This window comes from Taudactylus pleione, unplaced genomic scaffold (assembly GCF_031769625.1).
Source record: "Taudactylus pleione unplaced genomic scaffold, aTauple2 ptg000040l, whole genome shotgun sequence".
Classification (NCBI taxonomy): Eukaryota; Metazoa; Chordata; class Amphibia; order Anura; family Myobatrachidae; genus Taudactylus; species Taudactylus pleione.
Window position 1 is genome coordinate 28038968 of NW_028284442.1, and position 21582 is coordinate 28060549.

The 21582-nt window shown below is 42.4% G+C and overlaps 1 protein-coding gene across 1 annotated transcript in view; it reads right to left on the reverse strand.

Moving 5' to 3' along the window:
* SMG6 (SMG6 nonsense mediated mRNA decay factor) overlaps nucleotides 1–21582 on the reverse strand; it is a 245408-nt gene that overhangs the window by 140489 nt on the left and 83337 nt on the right. The window contains exons 11-12 of the mRNA XM_088454996.1: nucleotides 12057–12197; nucleotides 11818–11974 (exon numbers count right to left, since the gene is read on the reverse strand). Of these exons, the coding sequence (XP_088311122.1) occupies nucleotides 11818–11974; nucleotides 12057–12197 (298 nt within the window). The remainder of the gene's footprint in view (nucleotides 1–11817; nucleotides 11975–12056; nucleotides 12198–21582) is intronic.

The following is a 21582-nucleotide window of genomic DNA, read 5'->3' on the forward strand; positions in this document are numbered from 1 at the left end:
TAAAAGATGCTAGCACCCATTTTGAAGTACCCCAAATTTGACAGGACTACTTATTGTCAACAAAAAATACTGCTTTATGCCATTCTTCACCACTTGTGCAAAGACGCTAATTTGAAGCTATTGAAACTTAAGTACCCCAAACAGCTTTATTAGGGCTAATCGGGGACATCTACATTGATCCCCAATGTTAGTGCACCTTTTTGGGGGGTTCTGATTGATTTCCCCACTTCTGACAGCACTTTCCGCCTGTTCCGACATCGCGGAATAAAAAAAAAACATGCGATGTAGGAAGATACTAGATTCCACCGTCGGCGGTAAAATTATCGCGGCTAATTGAATATGGGCCTATGTAGGTTAATGAGTTTCCCTTCCTGGTCACATTGGCAGCAAGAAAATACCTGCCTTAGAATTGACTCTGTTGCATCCACAAAATAATTCCAGAAAGGGTTAAAACATAATATTAACCCTTAATCCCCAACAGACTTTTAAAACAATAAAAAAGTGAAGCATGCAGCTGTAGAACTGTGGAATATCAAAAACATGATAATTTAGCAACTGAGTTCACATGTGCAGTCTATCCATCTCTGGGAATATATCTTTTCGGCAGCAGTGGAAAGATGTAACAGAAGTTGACCCCTGTCTAAATACAATTTTTAACCTCTCCCAATAATCTGAACGAATGGTTTTCATTACATACACAAGGCCGAAAGTGTCATGTCTCCTTTCCCTCCACTGTCATTAAGACCACCGGAGTAAAGTGAGGAAGGTGGAATATGTAGAGATGCCCCCCAAAAGTAGCCAGGTGTCCTGAGTTTACCCGACTTCACCTTGTAACCTTGCCTTTAAATCACAACATACATGCCCTCTCCCCTCTGGCCTTACACAGGACACTGGAGAGGAGGCACAGGAAGGGAAGGGAGATCTAGAAATAAAAACAAACAGAAGTGGGAGACCTCCATACAGCAATCGACACACTGAGGCTCAGCCTGCAAGATGTATGGCATGGCAGGATGGAGCCCCAGGCTGACTGGGGCAGCGCTGGCCCCGCAGCCCTGCCTGTGTTTCCCATTATGTAACCCTGGTCATGGGCAGGCAGCCAGACTCCAAATGAAAAAGAAACTCTGGCTTGGCATGGCTTCTATTTTCCTATCCTCACACAGGGTCAGCACGGTGTCACACAGCTGTAGAGAAAGCTCCAGGGATCGGAGCTGGGAAACGCTCCAAAGCCAGAGACCGGGGTTCAAGTGCCAGCTGAGAGCAATAAACCAAGCGCCGCAGCTGCAGAGAACTTGATGGTTCTCAAAAGTCCCCCGACTATTCCGGTTTCTGAGAGCAACGGATGAAGGAATCAGAGAACACAGCAGCGTCACGGCATACGGCGGGCGGGATGCTGGCAGCTCTCCTGCTCCCTTCGCTGTATGTCAGAACATACTTATCCTATCTTCCCCCTGTACTGCTTAGTGTGAGCACACTGTTGCACAGATTCATCAAGGACAATAGAAATGATTATTTCTTTATTTAAGCTTACCCAGTGCCCACCCAAATAATGATAATAAACAAGGAACCTAGCCAGTAGACATTCCGCACTACAGCCTTTAAGAATGGCATGTTTTGCAAGTTAATAGTCCTTGAGTACTAGATATAGCAAGAGAGGGGGACAAGAAAGGGTAAAGAGAGGGGGACAAGAAAGGGTAAAAAAAAAAAAAAAAAAAAAACACACCCAAAAAGGGTTAAGCAGAAACACACACAAATAAATCCTTATAGAACCGATCCGAAAATTCTGTCCCAGTAGATAAGCATATTAAAACATACATTTTTCTTCCCCAAAAATTTCCTTTAAAGCTGGTCCCTATGCACATAATTTTTCTTTATAGCAATGAAATGAGGTTAGCGCGAAAAATCTGCCGAGCTAACATCGCTAGCGAGAACTGTAAGGGTAGCTTGATGCACTCTAGAAGGCGGGGAACGTAAATAAATCAGGGGGTGGGGGGTACTAATTTCAAATCACAGATTATTATAAGTAGTTAAAATAATAGCAGTAAAGTCTCTCCTTTAGATACTAAGGTAACGCCATAATGTATATTCCATTATTATTTTAAGTTGCTACAATGGGTAGAATGGGTCAAACAATTACTATTGATTCTCTCATCTGCCCAGCAGAGATTCTGACATCCCTGCAAGTACAGGAGTGAATTATAGACGAGACGTTATTTGGAGAACAAAACACTTACATAGTGGCAAGTGGCATAGCGTATTCAAGTGACGTATGAATGCTTCTTGGCTTTTGACTATTTAGCAATTGCCTTAAGCCGAAAAGCACTGTTGCCATTTCTTTAGCCAAATGTTACTTTCTAGTCCAGAATTCAAATCTTGGAAAACACTCAAAGAAAACCCCCAAATAATTAGCAATAGCAAATGGAGGAGTAGGGCCACGCCAGCTTCTGGTATCTGAGCACACCACAAAGCTTACAGTCATTATTCAAAACAGACGGATAATCTAAGGGCTCAATCCTATCCGGTGCGAGTTAGGACCAGGTAGTAGTTCTGGCAGCTAACTCGCGCTGCGAATCACATTCGCAATCCATTTCCAAACTCGCATTGACATTTCAGAGGAAATTCACATTTGTGTGCACAACCCCCTGAGCAGTTCAAAAGGTAGGGAAAAAGCTTTACTTAAGAGGTAAAAATGTTCGGACTGCGCAGAACTTTTGGTACACCTCTCCCAATGATTAATCATGCACCTGAAAGGCTTTGACCTTTGGTGAACTAGATGGGGTGTGACATTCCCCAGCAAGATTTAAACTGCTATAAAACTTAAAAAAAAATACTGCCATGTCCTGTAGTTGCGACATTGTCAATTTGCATAGTGATGGCGGTTTAGTGTGGCAAGTGCTAGTGCAGGGAGTACACGTGGGTAAGGTGCGTGTGGGCATCTCATACCCCACCTGGTTTGGCACCTGCCTTGATGTCAGCCACAAGTGATCTCATTAAAGGGCCTTATTAATCAACGAGTTTAGTCACTCATCTACGAGTGATAAAACTTGTTGCATATGATAAATGAAAGTTGGGAGCTGATTGGCTGGAGCACCATTTATCATACGCAACGAGTTTTGTCACTCGCTGTGACTGATAAATCTCATTGATAAATCAGGCCCTCAGACTGAGTTGACTAAATTTAACTTCATTATTTCTAATTGTTCATAAGTTTAATTTTTATTAACAATTGTGATTCAAACATGTTCAAAGGATCTTTTTTTAAAAAAGTTGTCCCTAGAAGACTTAAGTGTAGTTCGTAAAAAATGGTTTTATTTTTTGTTTTCTTGCTTTAAAAAGATGAGAGTTTATACTTTTTACCATTTTGTTTATTTTTATACCTTAAGGGACAAGAAAAGATTTTAAGACCATCGGAATTACTGTTGTAGTAAATTAGTATATTTATGGTGAAGTATAGCATAGGGCAGCAGTTCTCAAACTCAGTCCTCACGACCCCATACAGGTCACGTTTTCCAGGTAAACTAGCAGGTGCATTCATTACTGACACGTTTTAAAAGTTCCACAGGTGGAGCCAATTATTTCACTTGCGATTCTGTGAGGAGACCTGGAAAACATGTACTATTTGGGGTCCTGAGGACGAGTTTGAGAACCTGTGGCATAGGGTATGAGATACCAAACATGGCCCGCCATGTTGATTTTTTTCCACCTGGTTCACAGAAGGTTAAATAGCATAATTTAGTAAATAAAGAAGTCTATTTTCAGGTGAATTTCTCGAAAAACTTCAATAATGGGTTAAATGATGGGGGGACAGGCACGTGGAGGTGTAAATGATGTGGGACAGGTATGAGGTGGTGTAAATGATGTGGTACAGGTATGAGGAGGTGTAAATGATGTGGGACAGGTATGTGGAGGTGTAAATGATGTGGGACAGGCACGTGGAAGTGTTGTATTGATGGGAGAGGGTTTTTTTGAACTTGCAGATGAGATGTAAATGCGTTTATTCCAACTGTTTAAAAACTTGTAATAAAACACTGAAAAATTATTATACAGACAATTTTCTGTACCTCAAAATATCTGTAAAAACTTTAATTTGATAAATAAAAAAAATAAAAAAAAAAAAACACACTTGCTGAATATTATATTATTATTGGAAAAAAAAGCAAAAATCACCCATTTGACATCTTTAAAACACCTCCAGTACTTTCCTTCTGGCCACTAACAGTTTTCTATATGGTCCCACTATCAAAGTTGTCACTTTTCTGGGGTACAGGATAGATTCTCCATTTTTTATGCACTTCTCCCAGGTCTCATTTTGTAGAAAAGTCGCACACCCACCGTGAATTGCCATTTTTAAATGGATCTCACATTTCTTTTGCTGGGTTTGTGAGTTTCATGAAAAAACAAACTTTTAAAAACTCACACCTAATAGGATTGAGCTCTATGGGTACAAATTAGGTAACACCCTAGCATTTCATTCAGTGCAGTTGGCACGTTGCGATTTGCATATGATGCGCTCTCTTATGCAATCACCCTTGATCTCTCTCCGGCAGCTGAAGTGAACGACATGCAGCAAAAGCTGCATGTTGTTCACGCAATTGTGCACGATCTAATGATTTGCATAATCATTAGATCGAGTGCGATATGACAGAGATGCATGTAGCACGGACCAGAGAGATCATTGACACAGAGCAGACCCATCTCTGCTGCTGCGTTAAAATAAATAAAAAAAAACCTGTGTTCAAAAAGAGTAAAAAATGGCGTGCCCCCCACCCCACCCCAAAGAGCAACCAGCCCTGGGCTTTTAGTGACCCAGTGCTGGGTGTGTTAAAATACAGGGAACAAATGACATAAGGGTCCCCTGTACTTAAGCACAACCAGCACCGGATATGGTGGATAAACGACGTAGGGGTCGCCCGTACTTTGCGTAACCAGCACCGGGCTCTGATCCGGTCCTGGAAATACAGGGGGACAAAATGAGTAGGGTTCCCCTGTATTATAAAAGAACCAGCACCACACTTTCTGGCGGGGGGGGCTAATGCCACAGCCAGGGGAGCTTTTTCACTGGGCCCCCCATCCGAAGCATTAACCCTGACTGCTAGTCAGCCCAGGCCGGGGTTCCCTGGGGAGCTGGGTGCCCCCACAATACAGGGGTTGCCCTCTCCAAGGCACCTGGGCGTTGGGTGCCAGGTTGATTATGTAGTTTAGTGCATTTCAATTAGTTAAAAATATTGTCTTTTGCTGTGGAACTGCAGGTCCCAGTAAGCCTACCCCCGCATGCTGGTACTTGGAGAACCACAATTACCAGCAATCGGGGCATTACGGACACGCTGGTACCTGTAGCTCCACTGCAAAAAACAATATTTGTAACTATTTGAAATTCACTACACTACATAATCAACCCGGCACCCACGCCATTTAGTTAATTACTTTTTTTTTTTTTTTTTCTACACAGGATTTTTTTTTTTTTAACACACCAGCATAGACGGGTCTCACTGACCCGTCCGTGCTCTGTGTCAAAGACACAGATTCATGTAGCACGGATCTCCCTGGGCCGTGATACATGCATCTGTATTGTGTACGATGTGACAAACAGCATACGGTGTGTCACATCGTACATGATAGGTCGCAATCTTACTGTTTTTCCAGTAAGATTTACGATCCAGCTATAAGACAATGGGGACGCGCATCGGCATCGTAAACGTACAAAAACACACGATGGGCCGCATTACTTATCTCTGCAGTACAAACGACCTGAGGGAGCACAAAAAGCGGGACAACTTAAATTAAGCATGTTGGTGTAATTAACGTTCAAAGATAGATATATCCTCCAGGCAGCGGTCTTCATCAGAAAATTGGAATCTATAATCTACCAAATGAAACCAAAAAATAAGATTTTCACTCACCGTAAAATCTCTTCCTTGGAGTCCATCTGGGGATGCCAATACATCTGGGTTATGCACAGTAAGGTGTGAAGTCGGGCACTGATTGAAACGGGCTGCCACCCCTTCCACCACATGCTCAGTCTATGTTTAACAAAGCCGGAGAAAGACCCACAGAAGAACAGAGAAACCAGAAACCAACAGGTATCTACTATGAAACCAAACAAGGGAGGGATCCCGGCGTCCCCCAGATGGACTCCAAGGAAGAGATTTTACGATGAGTAAAAATGGTATTTCCTTTTTCATCCATCTGGGGGACGCCATTGCATCTGGGATATACCAAAGCAAGCCAATTAAGGGGAGGGGTGGGGGAATGGAAGCTTCCGAATCAGTCACTCTGAGAATTCTTTGCCCAACAATAAGCAGTAAATATATTGAAAAAAGCGGGTATGGATGACCAGGTTGCCAGGACGGCAACCTGGTCATCCGTACCCGCTTTTTTCAATATATTTACTGCTTCCATACTTTTGGAGCACGGGACGCCATTGTTGGGCAAAGAATTCTCACACAACTGTTTGACAGAAGCGCCATGCCGCACAGCCCAAGACGCGCTGACAGTGCGAGCTGAGTGGGCCCGAACAGAAGACGGAACGGAACATTCAAAGACGATATGCCTTACGAATAGCAAAAGTAACCCGACTCCACACCTATGAATAACCTAGATGTAATGGCATCCCCCAGATGGATGAAAAAGGAATTGTGACAGACCAGAAATGTGCTAACTCTCCACCCATTATATTAGCAACAGATCTCCAACATGGCAGGTGGGCAGTATAACAGTTCTAAAGAAAAAATCTTTTATTGCAGAAGTTCCCAAGCTCTGCCATTACAGTCCAGGTTTTAAGGATATCCATGCTTGAGCACAGGTGACTTAATTAGCACCTCAGTCAATTTGATTTAACCATCTGGGCTCAAGCATTGATATCTTTAAAACCTGGACTGTAATGGCAGAGTTTGGGCACCTCGGTTTTATTGTAAATGTTAAAAGATCTTCATTAATTAAATCAGTCTTTAAAAACTACTAAAAAACACTGCATGTGTGAGCAGATTAAGGGGCTTATTTATCAAGCATTGGTTTCATAAAATTATGGAGAAACAGCAGTTTCAGCATAATGTGTTCCTATACCTCTCCTACGTCCTCCATCCAGCTAATGTAACTGACACTGTGCGCATGTGCTTTGTCAAATTCTCATGTAAAAGACTCCTCTGATGCGGCATCATCTAACTTGCATGGACAGTGGTTATCGCTACCATATTCCCTGCGAGTTATCTTTAGTACATAGAAAGGAAAATGGTTTAAAATTAAAAAGTCTGTCGCAGTACAGACTGTTAACAATTGCGGTATCGCCACGATTATTAATACATAGGCCCCCAAACCTGTTTGGTTCTTGAATGGTTGGCAATGCTTATAGCAGTTTATTTGCAGAGATTGCAATACTATTTGTTGGTAGTGCATATTTACTTTCCACTTGGTATATGTGAATACAGACTGCTCAAAATGTAAGATGTATAACAATGAAATACACATTATAGTCTAATAAGCAGACATAGGTGAAAATAAAAACATCCATACTGAACACATGAGGTTTATCAGACAAAATGGCAGTGGGCTCTTCCTTGGTACATGAGCAATCGTTACACCTACACTTATTAGTTTTGCTGTGCAAATAATGAAATTATATGACATAGCAATTATAGGATTACCAGCGTTCCTTGTTAAGGGGGGTATCCACTAGACTATTCAGTTGAACGATTGAATGATCACGATAGTTTGATCGTTCAATCGTTTGCAAAAGTGTCTAAAACGGCCAGCGATGCACGTGCCCGCTGGTCGTTTAGACATCCATTATCTTTCCAACATGCTGGTCAACCTGACAATATAGTCAGGTTCAGCAGGTTGATGACCCTGCATTGAACAACTGCTCATTCAGTGCAGGCTCATCACACGACTGACAAACGACTCAACGATTACAATGTCATAATCGTGCACTCGTTTTCAGATCTTGTAGTGGATACCTGCCTTTAGACAGAAACTACCTGGTAGTAACATATTACACACTTTGCTATAATTGCACTAGAACTCCACGTAACTGTACAATAAAAAAATCAAACTATCCTCCATCCCTACATTTGTTTAAGGACAAATTGTATTATATCATGCGGATGTACTGGCTGGTAGCCTCCCTTCATAAGGAACAATTTACTGAGCGCTTCTTTCAAACCTGGGAAAGTTTCATGGACGCCCAACTGTCCCTAATTATAGTGTAGATAAGGAACTGGTTCCGTTCTACACTCTGGTATGAAACACGGATGTATCTGGGAGACACTCTGAAGTTACCTCCGTATGTTTAGCTTTTCTTTTCATTTATTGGGACACTCCTGTGCCTTCAATTATGATTATATTCGCTATGTTCACATATAAGCGAATATTAATCAAATGTATATCATCTTAGGATTTGTTTTTTTTCCCTCCACACTTTTATACATTGATCCTCGTTTTCACTCACTCGGACTGCCTTACCTAATGCTATATTTCATGGTTTACTGCTCTGGATACCTTCATGTTTGCTGGTTTCGTTCTTACTGTGGATTCTTTTTTGTTTTTTTTCTACTCATTGAATGTTAATATGGATGATTACGCATATTTAATTGCTATTCTCATTGTTTAATTGTGTGACTCCAATAAAGAAATATATATATTTTTTTAAATCTAAATTTTCCTATTTTTATTTTCTTTCATCATGAAATCAAAACTGATTTATTGCGGAATTCTTACAAACCCAAAATATTCTAATATGAAAAATATTTTTAACGTTTTTACTTAATGTATAGAATAAATCGTGACTGGTCTGTTCAGTTTACGGTCATAAACAGATGGAGCCGAAGGCAATGCACCTCCCTTCCACTACCATTGCTGCGACGGACGTATGAGACAAGTTCACAGTTAGGGGAGGGTGGGGAACCCTGTAATGCTGGTCACACTACCTAGCAACCCGGTGAATGACAGATCAGAAAGATACTAGTTAAAAAATAAATAAAAAAATAGACGGTTGCATAGGTAATCATGCCACGCTATCCTTGTACAAAACTTTGCCCAACTTCGTTATTTTTAGTGGTAACAAAATTAAATGATTTGAGTCTGCCTACGTACAATTAAAGATTGTAAAAAACACCTGTCTGTGAAAGGTTCCAGTTTATTGAAGCACATACATAGAGAAGCTTCGTCATGAAGATCAAAGAGCGTTTCAAAGCATATTTGTGAATAGATTATTGCAGTGGTTCACAAATTCGGCTCTCAGAACCCCAAACAGTTCATGTTTTCTTAGTCACCTGTAGATCTTTCAAATGTGGCAGTTGGTGATGCACGTGTGCACCTGCTAGGTAGTCTGGAAAATGTCCTGACTACTGAGTGTTAGAACCAAAGGGTTATTTAAAAGAACCAATAAGAGGAAGGAGTTCAGAAGATTTCAAATCCTTTATACATCCTAGGCCAGTCCATCATAAAGAAAAGGAGGAAATATAGCACAATTGTAAAGTTTTACACAAGAGGCTGTTCTCCAAAAATGTGCCTCATGCTGCACTTGTAAGGTACGCATATGGCAGCATTGGGTGTGATAGGCTTCTAGTGCAGACACCTCCCAAATATGCGCTTTATTAGATGGTAAGTAAAAAAAAAAAAAAAAAAAAAAAACAACACTTGAAAAAAAGCAAATTAAGTCCTGTCTAGAGTTTCCCGGAAACCATATGGGAGAACCTGATACCAAGTGAGTGAAGATTCAGAGCCAAATGTAATAGCTTCGGATTTTGCAAGAGTGACAATTTTTCTGTGATTTTGCTACAGGATTTAAAGTGGAATTTTTTTTAACTGCAAAACCAACCTCTATATACCTGCTTCCCGCTCATTTCCCTCTTACGTCAACCCAGATCTCTGCATAAACCTATCTGACATATCCTAAATGCCATGAAGTGCCAGACTGTTTACACCTGGAAAACCCCTGCACGGGAATGCTCCTGGCATGGAACACAACACCTGCATGATAGTTCATGGGCTAAATCCTTGCCCATTTGATCCCCTTGGCTGGATTACAATGGGCTCCCCCCACCGCTAAACATCGTTTTGTAATTCTGATCAGAGTTATCAGAATGGAGACCAGGTAATTTAGACTCCGGCATTTTTTAAATCTCCTCACCATTGTCTTACTATCACCTTGCCCTACCTTAGGATGTCATTTCACTCATGAAAACAAACAATAACCATTACCACTAGTTTACCTCACTTGTATCCTTCCCTAGCTCATTCGCATAAGAGTCAACATCTGCATATGGAGAGTATATACTTGTATTTCATTGACTTTTTTTTTTTTTTTTTTATAATATCTAAAAAAAAAAAAAAAAAAAAACACTTGGCTTTTTGAGAAGGGTAAAACCACTGCATTATGCAGAGATGAAGCTAATTAGTCACGTGATGTAATGACTGTTTTAGGAATCCGATATCACACCATTTAGAAAGTGATTTAGTTGCATTGCCAAAAAAGCAGCTGGTAGGGGCAATAGGACTCTTTCTGGTTAATAAAACTTCAAAATAAGCATTTAATTAATCTGTAAATTGTTTCTTTACTAACAGTCTGAAGGATCACAAGGGAGCGATTATTGAGGAAGGGGCAGCACCCAGGGGATAGAGTGCTACTCTTCAATGTCAATGTGTCTGCATGTGAGTAATTGAGCCCTAAGAAAGCAAGCGGATTTCTAGCTGGGAAACTGCTAGCCTTCAAAGTGCCCATCTGTAATTTTATATATTGGTGCGGTCACTGGGATCAGTAAGGACCTGTAAGTACAGGAGTCGTGATCGTAAATATCAATCGGGGACAAGAGACCAGCAATAGAACATGCGTTTTATTCATAGGTTTTACCATTGCATGGCTGACAAAGTGGTTAACATTAATGTCTCACATCACTGAGGTCTTGGGTTCAATGCCCACCACAACCCTAAATGTCGGGATCTTGTATGCTTTCCACGTGCTTATGTGGGTTTCCTCGTAGGGCACACTCGTAGGTTAATTGTCTCCTTACTAAATAAACCTAATGTATGTATGTATGTATGTTTGTGTACACATGTAGTAGGGACTATAGATTGACGGTTCCCCTGGGTCAGGGACTGATGTGAGTGGCCAGATAAGTATTCTGGGCCTGATTCCAAGATGGACACTAATGCGATTTCCACGCAGATCGAGCGATTGCCATTGTGCATGTGTATAAGCAGCACTGAAAAGCTCCCAAGGCTGCGGCAGGTCAGACCTGCTGCAAGGGCAAGATGGCCGCCGATGTTACCGATATTTACACAGGTATGCTTCATCGCACGCAGGTAAAGCAGCAGCAATGGGCGTCTTTGTTGAAAACATTAGCATATTTTCGTAGCTGCGTTGCGTACGAGATCGCATTGGCGTCCATCTCTGAATCAGGCTCTCTGTGAAGAGTTAAGCAATAAAATTCACTGTGAGGAAAAATGAGAAATGCCCACATACTTCTAACTGTACCTTATTTTAATATAATACAATGGCAATCGCCAGTCTTTGTCCTCCTGATGCCATTAGATTAGCAGCTCATTTCTCTAGGTTTTACCACAAAAATATTTGAAACATTCCAGGGATGGGGTCCCATACGCGCCTACTGAGATGCTGGAATACTCTTCACATTCAATGACAGCCAAAGCGGAGAAGTGCGTATGTGAATGCAAAGATAGGAATCCCCCCAAATGTGTACGTCCATTGTACTATTATAAATCAGAATCATCATCTATCGGTGAATTCTGCCAGTTCCCCGATTTAGGACGTACAGTACCAACTGAGGATCTCACAATAAGCGCGAGACATGAGGTAACACTTACTCTTTGCAGGTCACCAGCGGACTGGGTGGTGGGTTCCATGTTTCGGGGTGGCCTAGCATCCAGTCTGACCACACCTTGACACTAGGCAGAAGCTCCTTCAGATCAACTGGAAAAGATGAAACTTTGACATCTACTTCATCATCATCTGCTACATCAGCTGAATGAGAAAAGGAATGTCCAGTTAGCATTGCATCATCTTTCATACGAAACATGACCCCACCTTGCTTTATACCTCTCACCTCTTCCCCTGGAGCTACCCTGCTCAGTTTTTAAGGTTTTCAGCAATTGGATGCACCTTGTCACCAGGATAGAGAACATTGAAAGCCCCAGAGATGTGGCTTGGTCCTGTACTGCAGAACGGGAACCCTCCGAATGACGATCTATATGGAGAGCAAAAAACAGAAGGTAAATCTATACAGCCGGCCAGAGACAGGTTTTACGCATGACGACAAATGCTACAAATGGTGAAAATCATATCTGGCTGGTGGCTCCTACCAGTTTAGTTTTGCTGAAAATCAGAGATGCCCACCCATTCACGTCATTATTTACAAATAATGGTTTCTTGCTTTTTAGGAACTTAAACCACATATAAAGTTGTTTACAAAGGACAAGCGCCATGCATACCATAATAGACTTGGTTTGTCAGAGACTATTGATCCCTACTGCACTGTACCCTACACATGTTCTCACACTGCAAACTCACTATGAAGGATTTACAGGATATTATAATAGTCTGGACTCTGGAGCTAGGTGGCCATCTACAGAAGTCTCCGGTGATGAAGAACTCAATGCTAGTATGAGGGCGGAGGAGCAGGATTACCCAGAGTTCATGGTTTGGCTGGATGTTTTAAAAAAACAAAAAACAAAAACAGAACACTATTTCTAACATACAATACATTATCAATTGAGGGATATACATGTAATATAGAAATAAAAATATGGAATACTCTTAAAGATGATGTACAGCCAAATACAAGTTAGAAAATGCAAATCGAGAAATAAAAAGAAAATTCTCCAAGTGTTTATCTCCATGGTTCATATCCAATTAGCCGTGGTAAATTACCGCGGCTAATTAGCTCACTCTGGGCTATCCAATTAGCCCTATAGTCGGACTGACGACGACACTTATCAGGGTTTTTTTTTCGGGACCTGATGTGTCCCGAAAAATAATCCACGATAAGTGCTGTTTTTTCGCCCCCAAAATAGGCGAGAGCACATAGGACCACTATCGCAGCTCCTATGTGTTAACGGGCGAACTATCCTATTAATTAAGACGAATTAAAAGGATAGGGAGAAAAAAAAATATCGGCGATCAATTAGCGCCTGAACAGTGTTTGAGGCTAATTGGATATGTCCCTATATCTGCATTTATTATGCAAGCATAGGATCTTGCCTAAATGTGCAAATTAAATATAATCCATGGACAAAGCGATCATTAACAACTCTGGCCCATACCCTGTTTAATAACAGTTTAATTTACCAACATTTTGGCTATGATATGCCAACCAGCTCTAGCTGCATAAATGTAGCCTCAATTTACAAAAAAAAAAAAAAAAAAAAAAGCCTCCCATAATGTAGGCAACTTCATGGGTGTACACCAGAACTCCCTCCAACTAATAACTCACAGCAGATCTCACATCAGGTAGGTGAATGACGCCTTTCACACCGAGCCTTGGGAGACAGTAATACTTGGTGTAAATTGACAAAGTCTGCTATTATAATGAGAGCACACTAGGAGCCGTTCTTACTCCAATCCGATACGGCTGTAACAAAAATATAAAGTACTGAGAAACACAATCACAGAAAGAACGTGCGGGTTACAGGGATGCTGGGATAGTGGACCACCAAATGTTACCTAGCCTGTATCGCAGGACTGTTTCAATCTGTGTTACCCAAGGCCTCTGCGGGAAGTCTGTTAGAGCTCTCTGCACCCTGCAGCCAAAAGTCTACACTAATCAGCCTCCAAGGGACTTGATAGTGAAATTTTAAAACATTACAGAGAAAAGAAAAGGTAATGTTTAACATGAAACTTGGCTATAGTCGCGCAACAAGGGACCAGTACCTCCCGACTAACAATCGGGCCCATAGAACATTTAATAGGAGAGACCTATTAAGTGTTAAAAAAAAACCCAGAGACATCGTGGAATCCTACACAGGCAGATGTTTCCGGTCCACCTACAATTTCTCTCGGAAAGACCCCCCCTTCCCTTAAAAGGTCCTGAAACAGTGTTGATCCTACTGAATAAGTTGGGAATACCTATAATTACACTGTCGGAGACTCAACCCATTGGTTTCCCAGCAAGAACCCACCCCAATTCCTATGCTCAGATTTTTCAGAGGGCAAATAAACTGTATTTATTATGTGTCACAATATCTAACACACAGTTACAGTATTACAAGTATAATCACCTTATAACCATATTAAAAAGGAGGTTAAAAAAACTTATCAGCTGAAACACCAGAGGTCAACTACCTATAGGTAAATCAAACTACCCTGATATATCCAGAGCTTTGACGTCATAATAGTGAACACCGGGCACTCCTCTCCCTCTTTCAGGGATTCTGGTACGGTCATAAGGCTGATCACATACACAGATTGGATTTTTATTGAGCCTAGACGCTTGTTGACCACCATTAGATTTACTGGAGTCCACTATATGATTCACAGTTCAGTTATAAATTAATTTACAACATTCTGTTAAGTGGATACAGTAAGGGTAGATAACTCTGGTCCTAGCACCCCCTCTGTGGGCATCACACATGGATAAAAGCTATTTACAATATGATCCAAAATCATGCTTATATGCACAAATTCACTGACTACACATGCCATTTCCAGAGACTGAGCTCCTTAATCTATTGAAAGGAAGGTAATGCCTTCACATTTAGTACCCATCTTCACTGTATCTCACTGATCAAGAATAATTTCACACAGATTGGGGACATCCACCCACCCTACTAACAGGATAATTGTTCCTATCACAACAAAATACAACAATTCAACAGATGACAAGTTTGCCTGTTTGAAATATTACTGGGGAAAAAAATGTTGATTGTTAACCTGGAAATGGAAAACACAACATATGTTAGATTAAATTAGATTTCATTTGAAGCCCAGAAGCAGCATCCTTATTACCAAAATTGATGTTACTGTATAGAATTAACCTAGAACTGTGTTGCATTCCCCTGCACCACATTACCGACCAATTATGTAAAAGTACCCAAATTTAGAGACACTGCCCAAGAAACCCTGATAAATATCTCACCCACAATAGAGAACTCTTGCTAGCAAAATATAAAACTTAAACCCCAGTTTATTCTATGCAGCGGCATAGGGTACCTTTCAACCTCACTGGACAATCTTGTCAACTATCCACAGTCCATTTGGGGGGAGCAAAACTACACCAGAAAAAACCTGGGTTGTCTGACTGACCAAGCTTACAATGTGTTCATCCCGGACTATTTTGGCTGTCCCAGCATCACAACCTGCACTAGATTAAATAGCAAATGCCCTGCAATTTTTAGTAATTTCTCTCGAATGCTACCTCTAAAGTGACACGCACAGAAGTAACAACTTGTGCCTAACACCCACCCTTCCAGCACACACCTTCTTCTTACTCTACTTCAGGCCTGGCCAACCTGTGGCTCTCCAGCTGTTGTGAAACTACAAGTCACAGTTTTAGCATTCCCTAATAGCAAAACTTTTGCAGGGCATGCTGGGACTTGTAGTTTCACAACAGCTGGAGAGCCACAGGTGGGCCAGGCCTGCTCTACTTACTCATAAGTTATACCTCACAAAGTCAGCCAGGGATACAGTTCTGCACTTGCAAACTTCCTAAATGAATAGATTAAGCCACAGAACCCATGAGCCCCAAAATTGTTCCTTTGAATATCTTTAACATCAAAAAGAAAAGGACCACAGCTATACAATATTTATGTGATTGGACACCCCCGCACAAGCGAAATGTATACCATGCCTACCATTGCATACGAGTTCCAAATTGGCACTAATGTGGCTTTTTCGACAAGAACACTTCGTAGAGAGGTCCACGCACTTACAGTTCTACAGAAGAAACATTTTTTTATCAGGACGACAATGCCCCTTGTCATGTTTCCAGGGTGACGCTGGCAGACAATTTGGTAACCTGGATGGACTGGCCAGCTCAGAGTCCAAATCTTAACTCCATCCAGAACCTTTGAGACGAATTGGAGGAACAGGTGCGTTCTAGGCCGACTCGACTGTACTTAAAGCAGAATGGCAAAACATACAGTCTACTGTTGTCCAGGAACTCGTGGTGGACCTACAAAGTACTGACGTCAATAAAATCTCATTGATCTATTTGTTGTCAGTGTCCACTCACTTTTGTCTACATAGTGTATATAGGAGTCTTCAAATCAATAGGGAGTATGCTCAGCTATACGCCACCAATTAGTCTGCTTAAACAGAGGCAAACTAGAAAGACCTCTTAAAATGGGACAAACATATTTCGGGTAGGATGAGTGCTTAAGTAAAAAGCCATGTCCTATCATATTACTTATTTTAGGTCCCTGCCACCAAAGTTCCACCCTGAAAAATATCAAAACAGATGATCTCCAGGTTCACATGGCTTAGGAAGCACACATGGAGAAGAAGGGCTGGGTATAGGTTGCCGGCAGTCGGGATCCCGGAAGACAGAATCTAGACGCCGGGATCCCAACAGGGTTAACATACTGACACTTGTTGGTCGCTATGCTAACCCTACTCCTCTCCCTAACATAACCCTCCCTTCCTAGTGCCTAACACAATAATATGAATCCACAATGACTGTACTCCTTCAGTTGCTAATGTGAGGTACGCTAGTATGTACAAGAGGTAGAGAATAATACTAGGAGGACAGTACTCATTCTTATTCTCTGATCTTTCTGTCATCAATATAGAAATAGGTGCACAATTATTTATCATAGCAAAGGTGATTCTTAGTAGATCACAGCCCACATAGGGCACTATATGATGATGATACCCAGGATAACTTTAAAATCATCTGAAAACATGTAGGATCATTAGAAAAATACAGAAGTGTACAAACTTGATGTTGGGGTGTCCTGTGCAGCCATGGACATCCTTGCCGACGCGCGTTTTGCCGTTCTGGCTTGTTTACGGAGGAAGTGATGCTTGTACGGAGTTCCTGGTAAGCCTGGATGTTATACTGAGAAACAGCCAATCATCTCGCGGCTGGTGGATGGACATATCCTACGGCCAATCAGTTATCTGCCTAGAAAAATCCACTCATCGTGTGAGCCCCTCGGAACTCTGCAGAGTGCTCTTTGAGCTAATTCTGGACAACTTGGCACCGATGACATTGTGCATTATCCTGCTGTAATACTCCATCGTTGTGGGAGTACATAAAGTGCATGAAGGGGTGCAAATGGTCATCAAGGAAAGTAACATAGCAGTTACCAGTCCATGATGTGTTCAGACGGACCAGCAGACCCAACCCATGTCACATGTACACACCCCACACTATTATGGAATCACCATCAGCCTGCACGGTGCCTTGCTGATAACTGCGGTCCATGGCCTCATGGTGTCTGCACCACACCCGAACCCTACCCCTACCATCAGCCCTAAACAACTGGAACCGTGACTAATCGGCCCATGCCACATGTTGCCAGTCCTCAGGGGTCCAATTAATTACATAATGAGCCCAGGTGAGATGCTGTGTCTGGTGTCGTAGTGTTAACAGGGGCACTCTGGTGGGTCTTCTAATCCCATATGCCATGGAAGCTAAAGAACGCTGCACTGACAAGCCGGATATGCGTCTGGTACCTGCTTCGTTGAATGTGGATGTGATTTGAGCCAGTGTCATGTGTCTGTTACCACAGACAATCCTGACTAGAAGCCGCTGATCAGTCATTAAGCACCCATTGTCAGCCACTGTCCATGGTGGGTGGTAACGCCTTCCATGAGGTATTCCCAGTACACACGTTGACAGCGTAGATCAAGGAATGTTGAATGTCAGCACAACTTCACAAATGTCCCCATTCGACGTGCAGCCACCATCATACCCCATTTGAACGCCGATAATTCACATTGCCTTGCTATGAGCAGCCTAGCCAGTGTTCATACTGACTTACTAAGTGTCAGATTACAAATGATGCAGGTCTGGACATTTCAAAGACGTCACAGTACAATGAAGCCACCTACCATTACCTCTACCCACGGCTACACCATGACATTTGGCACTTCAGTATGAGATATACAGATGAGAAGATACAGTCAATCCCGACACCTATCACATGCCCGGCGCAAACATCCCGACCGCCAGGATACAGACGGTAAGTAGTGGGGGAGGGAAGGGGGGGGTGTCAGGTTCAGGCCCTAGGGGGAGGTTGGGGACCAAAGAGGGAGGGTTAGTGTAAGGAGAGGGAAAGGGTTAGCATACGAAACAAGTGTGTGTATGCTAGCCCTGTCGGTATGCTGGTGTGGGGATTCTGACAGCAGAGATCGCACCTGCCGGTATTCCATACCAATTCTGACATGAGATAGATAGATACTTGATAGATAAACTCCAAACACATAAAACAAAAAAACTCTGGCACAAGATGCAGCTGGTCAATGCATACCCAGTACAAGAATAACCATGCTAACACCAGCTAGTGTACCACTGATGCATATACCTTGTATAAGAATCCAGTATTAAAATTGGAATTTCAGCTACTCAGGAATAGTCTAGTCCTAAAATACTAGTATTCCAGCTGTAAAGTACTCTATGGTCGCTCCCTACTGCTTATGTCACATTACTGCAGCCAATAATGACAAAATCAATGGCACCGTCAAATAATTTGAGAGCGCGTTTTGGCTCCTTCCTACTATTACAGCACTGTAAGTAAACCTTGTACTTCAGCAAAGGTTGCAGCACTAATGCACATCTACAGTATATAACGAGTAATGTGGTTCTGGGAAATGCACACAATTAATTTTCATGCACTTCTCCCAAACTCAAATAGCAAGAACAAAGGTCCGTGAACTGTAGGAAGGACTGTCCTATAGTTATACTCCTCAGAGCCAGATATTACACCACTATGACAGCAGCCCTCAGTCTGTAATGGGAAGTGTTCCTGGGCACATCCTTAAATCACCACCATGTTTTGCTGCCCAAATACCTCATTTAAAACATTGTTCCTTGAATTTAAGAAAGGTCACGGCATAGCAGCTGTACATTTCTGCAAGTTTGCACAGGAAATAAAACCTAACATTTTTCTAAACACAAATCTAACCATAAGGAAATAACATTTATACATACACATATCTACTACACCAGGGGTATTAAAAATGAGGCCCTCCAGCTGCTGCGTAACTACGCATCCCAGCATGCCCTGCTACAGTTTTAGCACACCCGAATAGCAAATCTGTGGCAGGGCATGCTGGGCTGTGTGGTTCCACAGCAGCTGGAGATCTGACTCCCACTACGGCTTTAACTGTTTGGAGTTTGTATATTTTCCCCGTGTTTCATCTGGGTACTGCGGTTTCCTCCCACACTCCAAAAATATACTGGTAGGTTAATAGTCTCCCAACAAAAATTAACCCTAGTGTGTATGTGTACATGTGGTAGGGAATATAGAGTGTAAGCTCCACTGGGGCAGGGACTGATGTGAATGGACAAATATTCTCTGTAAAGCGCTGCGGAATATGTGTGCGCTATATAAATAGCTGGTAATAAAAAAAAATAGTGTTGAATACCCCTCTACCAGACAGTAAGCACACACGAGCAGGACCCTCAATAATATTTATAGTACTTCACCTATTTGTTCTACCTTGTATGTCCCTGTTTTATGTATCTCCTATTTCCCCACCACAGCAGATCACACAATAGTAATATACAGGCACTGTCACATACATATTTTTACATATTTAGAAGGTGTTAAACAAAGTGCTAAAACTGCCATTAAAAAGTTGTATACTAACATGAAGCCCACCAATACTTCATCCGCTAAGAGACAGTCTGCAGAAAGAAATGGAATAGAACAGATGTCTATTAGAGACTACACACGCACCCCTCTTTGAGGTGCCCACATTAGGTGTTGGGGGAGGAGGAGGGGTTCGGGTGGCACCACAGAGCTTCAGATGTGTAGATCATAGCCTTACTAAACTCAGCAGGCAATTTACCTCAGGGTTCGCTTTTCTTCTATTTCTACAGGTTATAAATCTACCTGGGCTAAAGTGAGGTCATAAATTACCAGCTCTTCCCACTGATCTGAGACACATTCTCTTGTTTCTCAGAGAACATTATACTCATGGAAAACATAAACCAACTGTCGTCAAAGTTGTCTGAGAGCAGGAAGCGGGCGGTGAGGAGAAAGCTGCCATGTGGCCGGATGCTATGTATTTCTAATTAGTGCTATACATCTTTCAGCAGAGAGGGCCCTTTCTCTGGGAAACACAACACACAGCCCTTGTTATTGTAACTGTCACAGAGCGCTTGCACAGATAATCTCCAGGAAAAGGGATAAACACATCCCCTTGCCAGTGAGTCTGCTAAAGGTACAAGGCAGCGCTGCTCTCAGTCACAAAACAGCTAAGGAAATGACACCACAGACAATGGAAGGAAGAGTGAGAACGATACTGACAGGTCTCACAACTAATTCAGTAACAGCGTGCATCCAGAGGGGGAGCTACAAGGGAACACGAATAGTAACAGATGTGAGGGAGCATATAGAGGAAAAAGGGCAGGAAAGTAATACAGCCAATACACCAACCATCACAATGTATCATCGACTCTCCGATACAAGACACACATGATCGGAGTATTGCCTTATCATCCTTCTCAACTACACTTTTAGACATGACAATAGTATAAATGGTATTAGGTGTACAGCACAAATGCAATGCGACTCCCTATCAATTAAACCCCCCACACCTTTCAGAGGGATGAGGAGAAACACAGTGATCGGTATAACTGACAGTTTGAAACAAAAAGGCAGTACAATACAGCAGCTAGCATTAAAGTCACATACAATGCATAAATACGCACAATTGCTATTGCAAATGGTACTCTGAATCACCTAGCCAGCCCTGGAGGGGTAATGGTAGGATATAGAGTGCTATATACCAGGCCCAAGGGAGAGGTATACAGGTAGACCGACCACCTCAGCTGCAGCAGTACACAGACACACAAACGCAATCTGCGAGCGTCTCACCATGAGGTGGTCAAATATAGCAAACCAGACGCTAAACTCCACCCCGGAAGTTGCGTCTGGTTCGGGGGGAGGAGAGGCCGGGGGTGCACCTTATTTCCCCTAAGCTGCGATATTGACGGCACGGGTACGCTGGACTTATAGTAGTAGACGCTTACTACCCGACCCCGGTGACAGGCGATAAGGACCCGGCTGCCTTAGTGAGGACACGTCACACGAGGCCGTCACCCGCGGTTGCACCGATGCATCTCCTACACCGGATGCTAGGACTGCCGCGCACTTACCTGACATCTCCGTGCCAGACTGCAGTCCGGACCTCAGCACAGGCGCTATAGCTAAGCCACGTTGAGGCCTGCCGAGAACCTCAGGGTATATAGCGATGCTGGTGTTTTCGGCCCCGGCGGAGGTAGGAGTCGCAATACCTGCGTCTTTAACGGCCATGGTACTGCTAAACTCGGTAGTCATTGAAACTAAGTAAATCAAAAAAGCCTGGGACTGCCTAGGCAGTTCCGCTGTTATAACAGGTGCGTCTGGATACTTGCCGCGCACCAAACAAAAAAAACAGAATGTCTGGTGCTGGGGGCGGAGTAT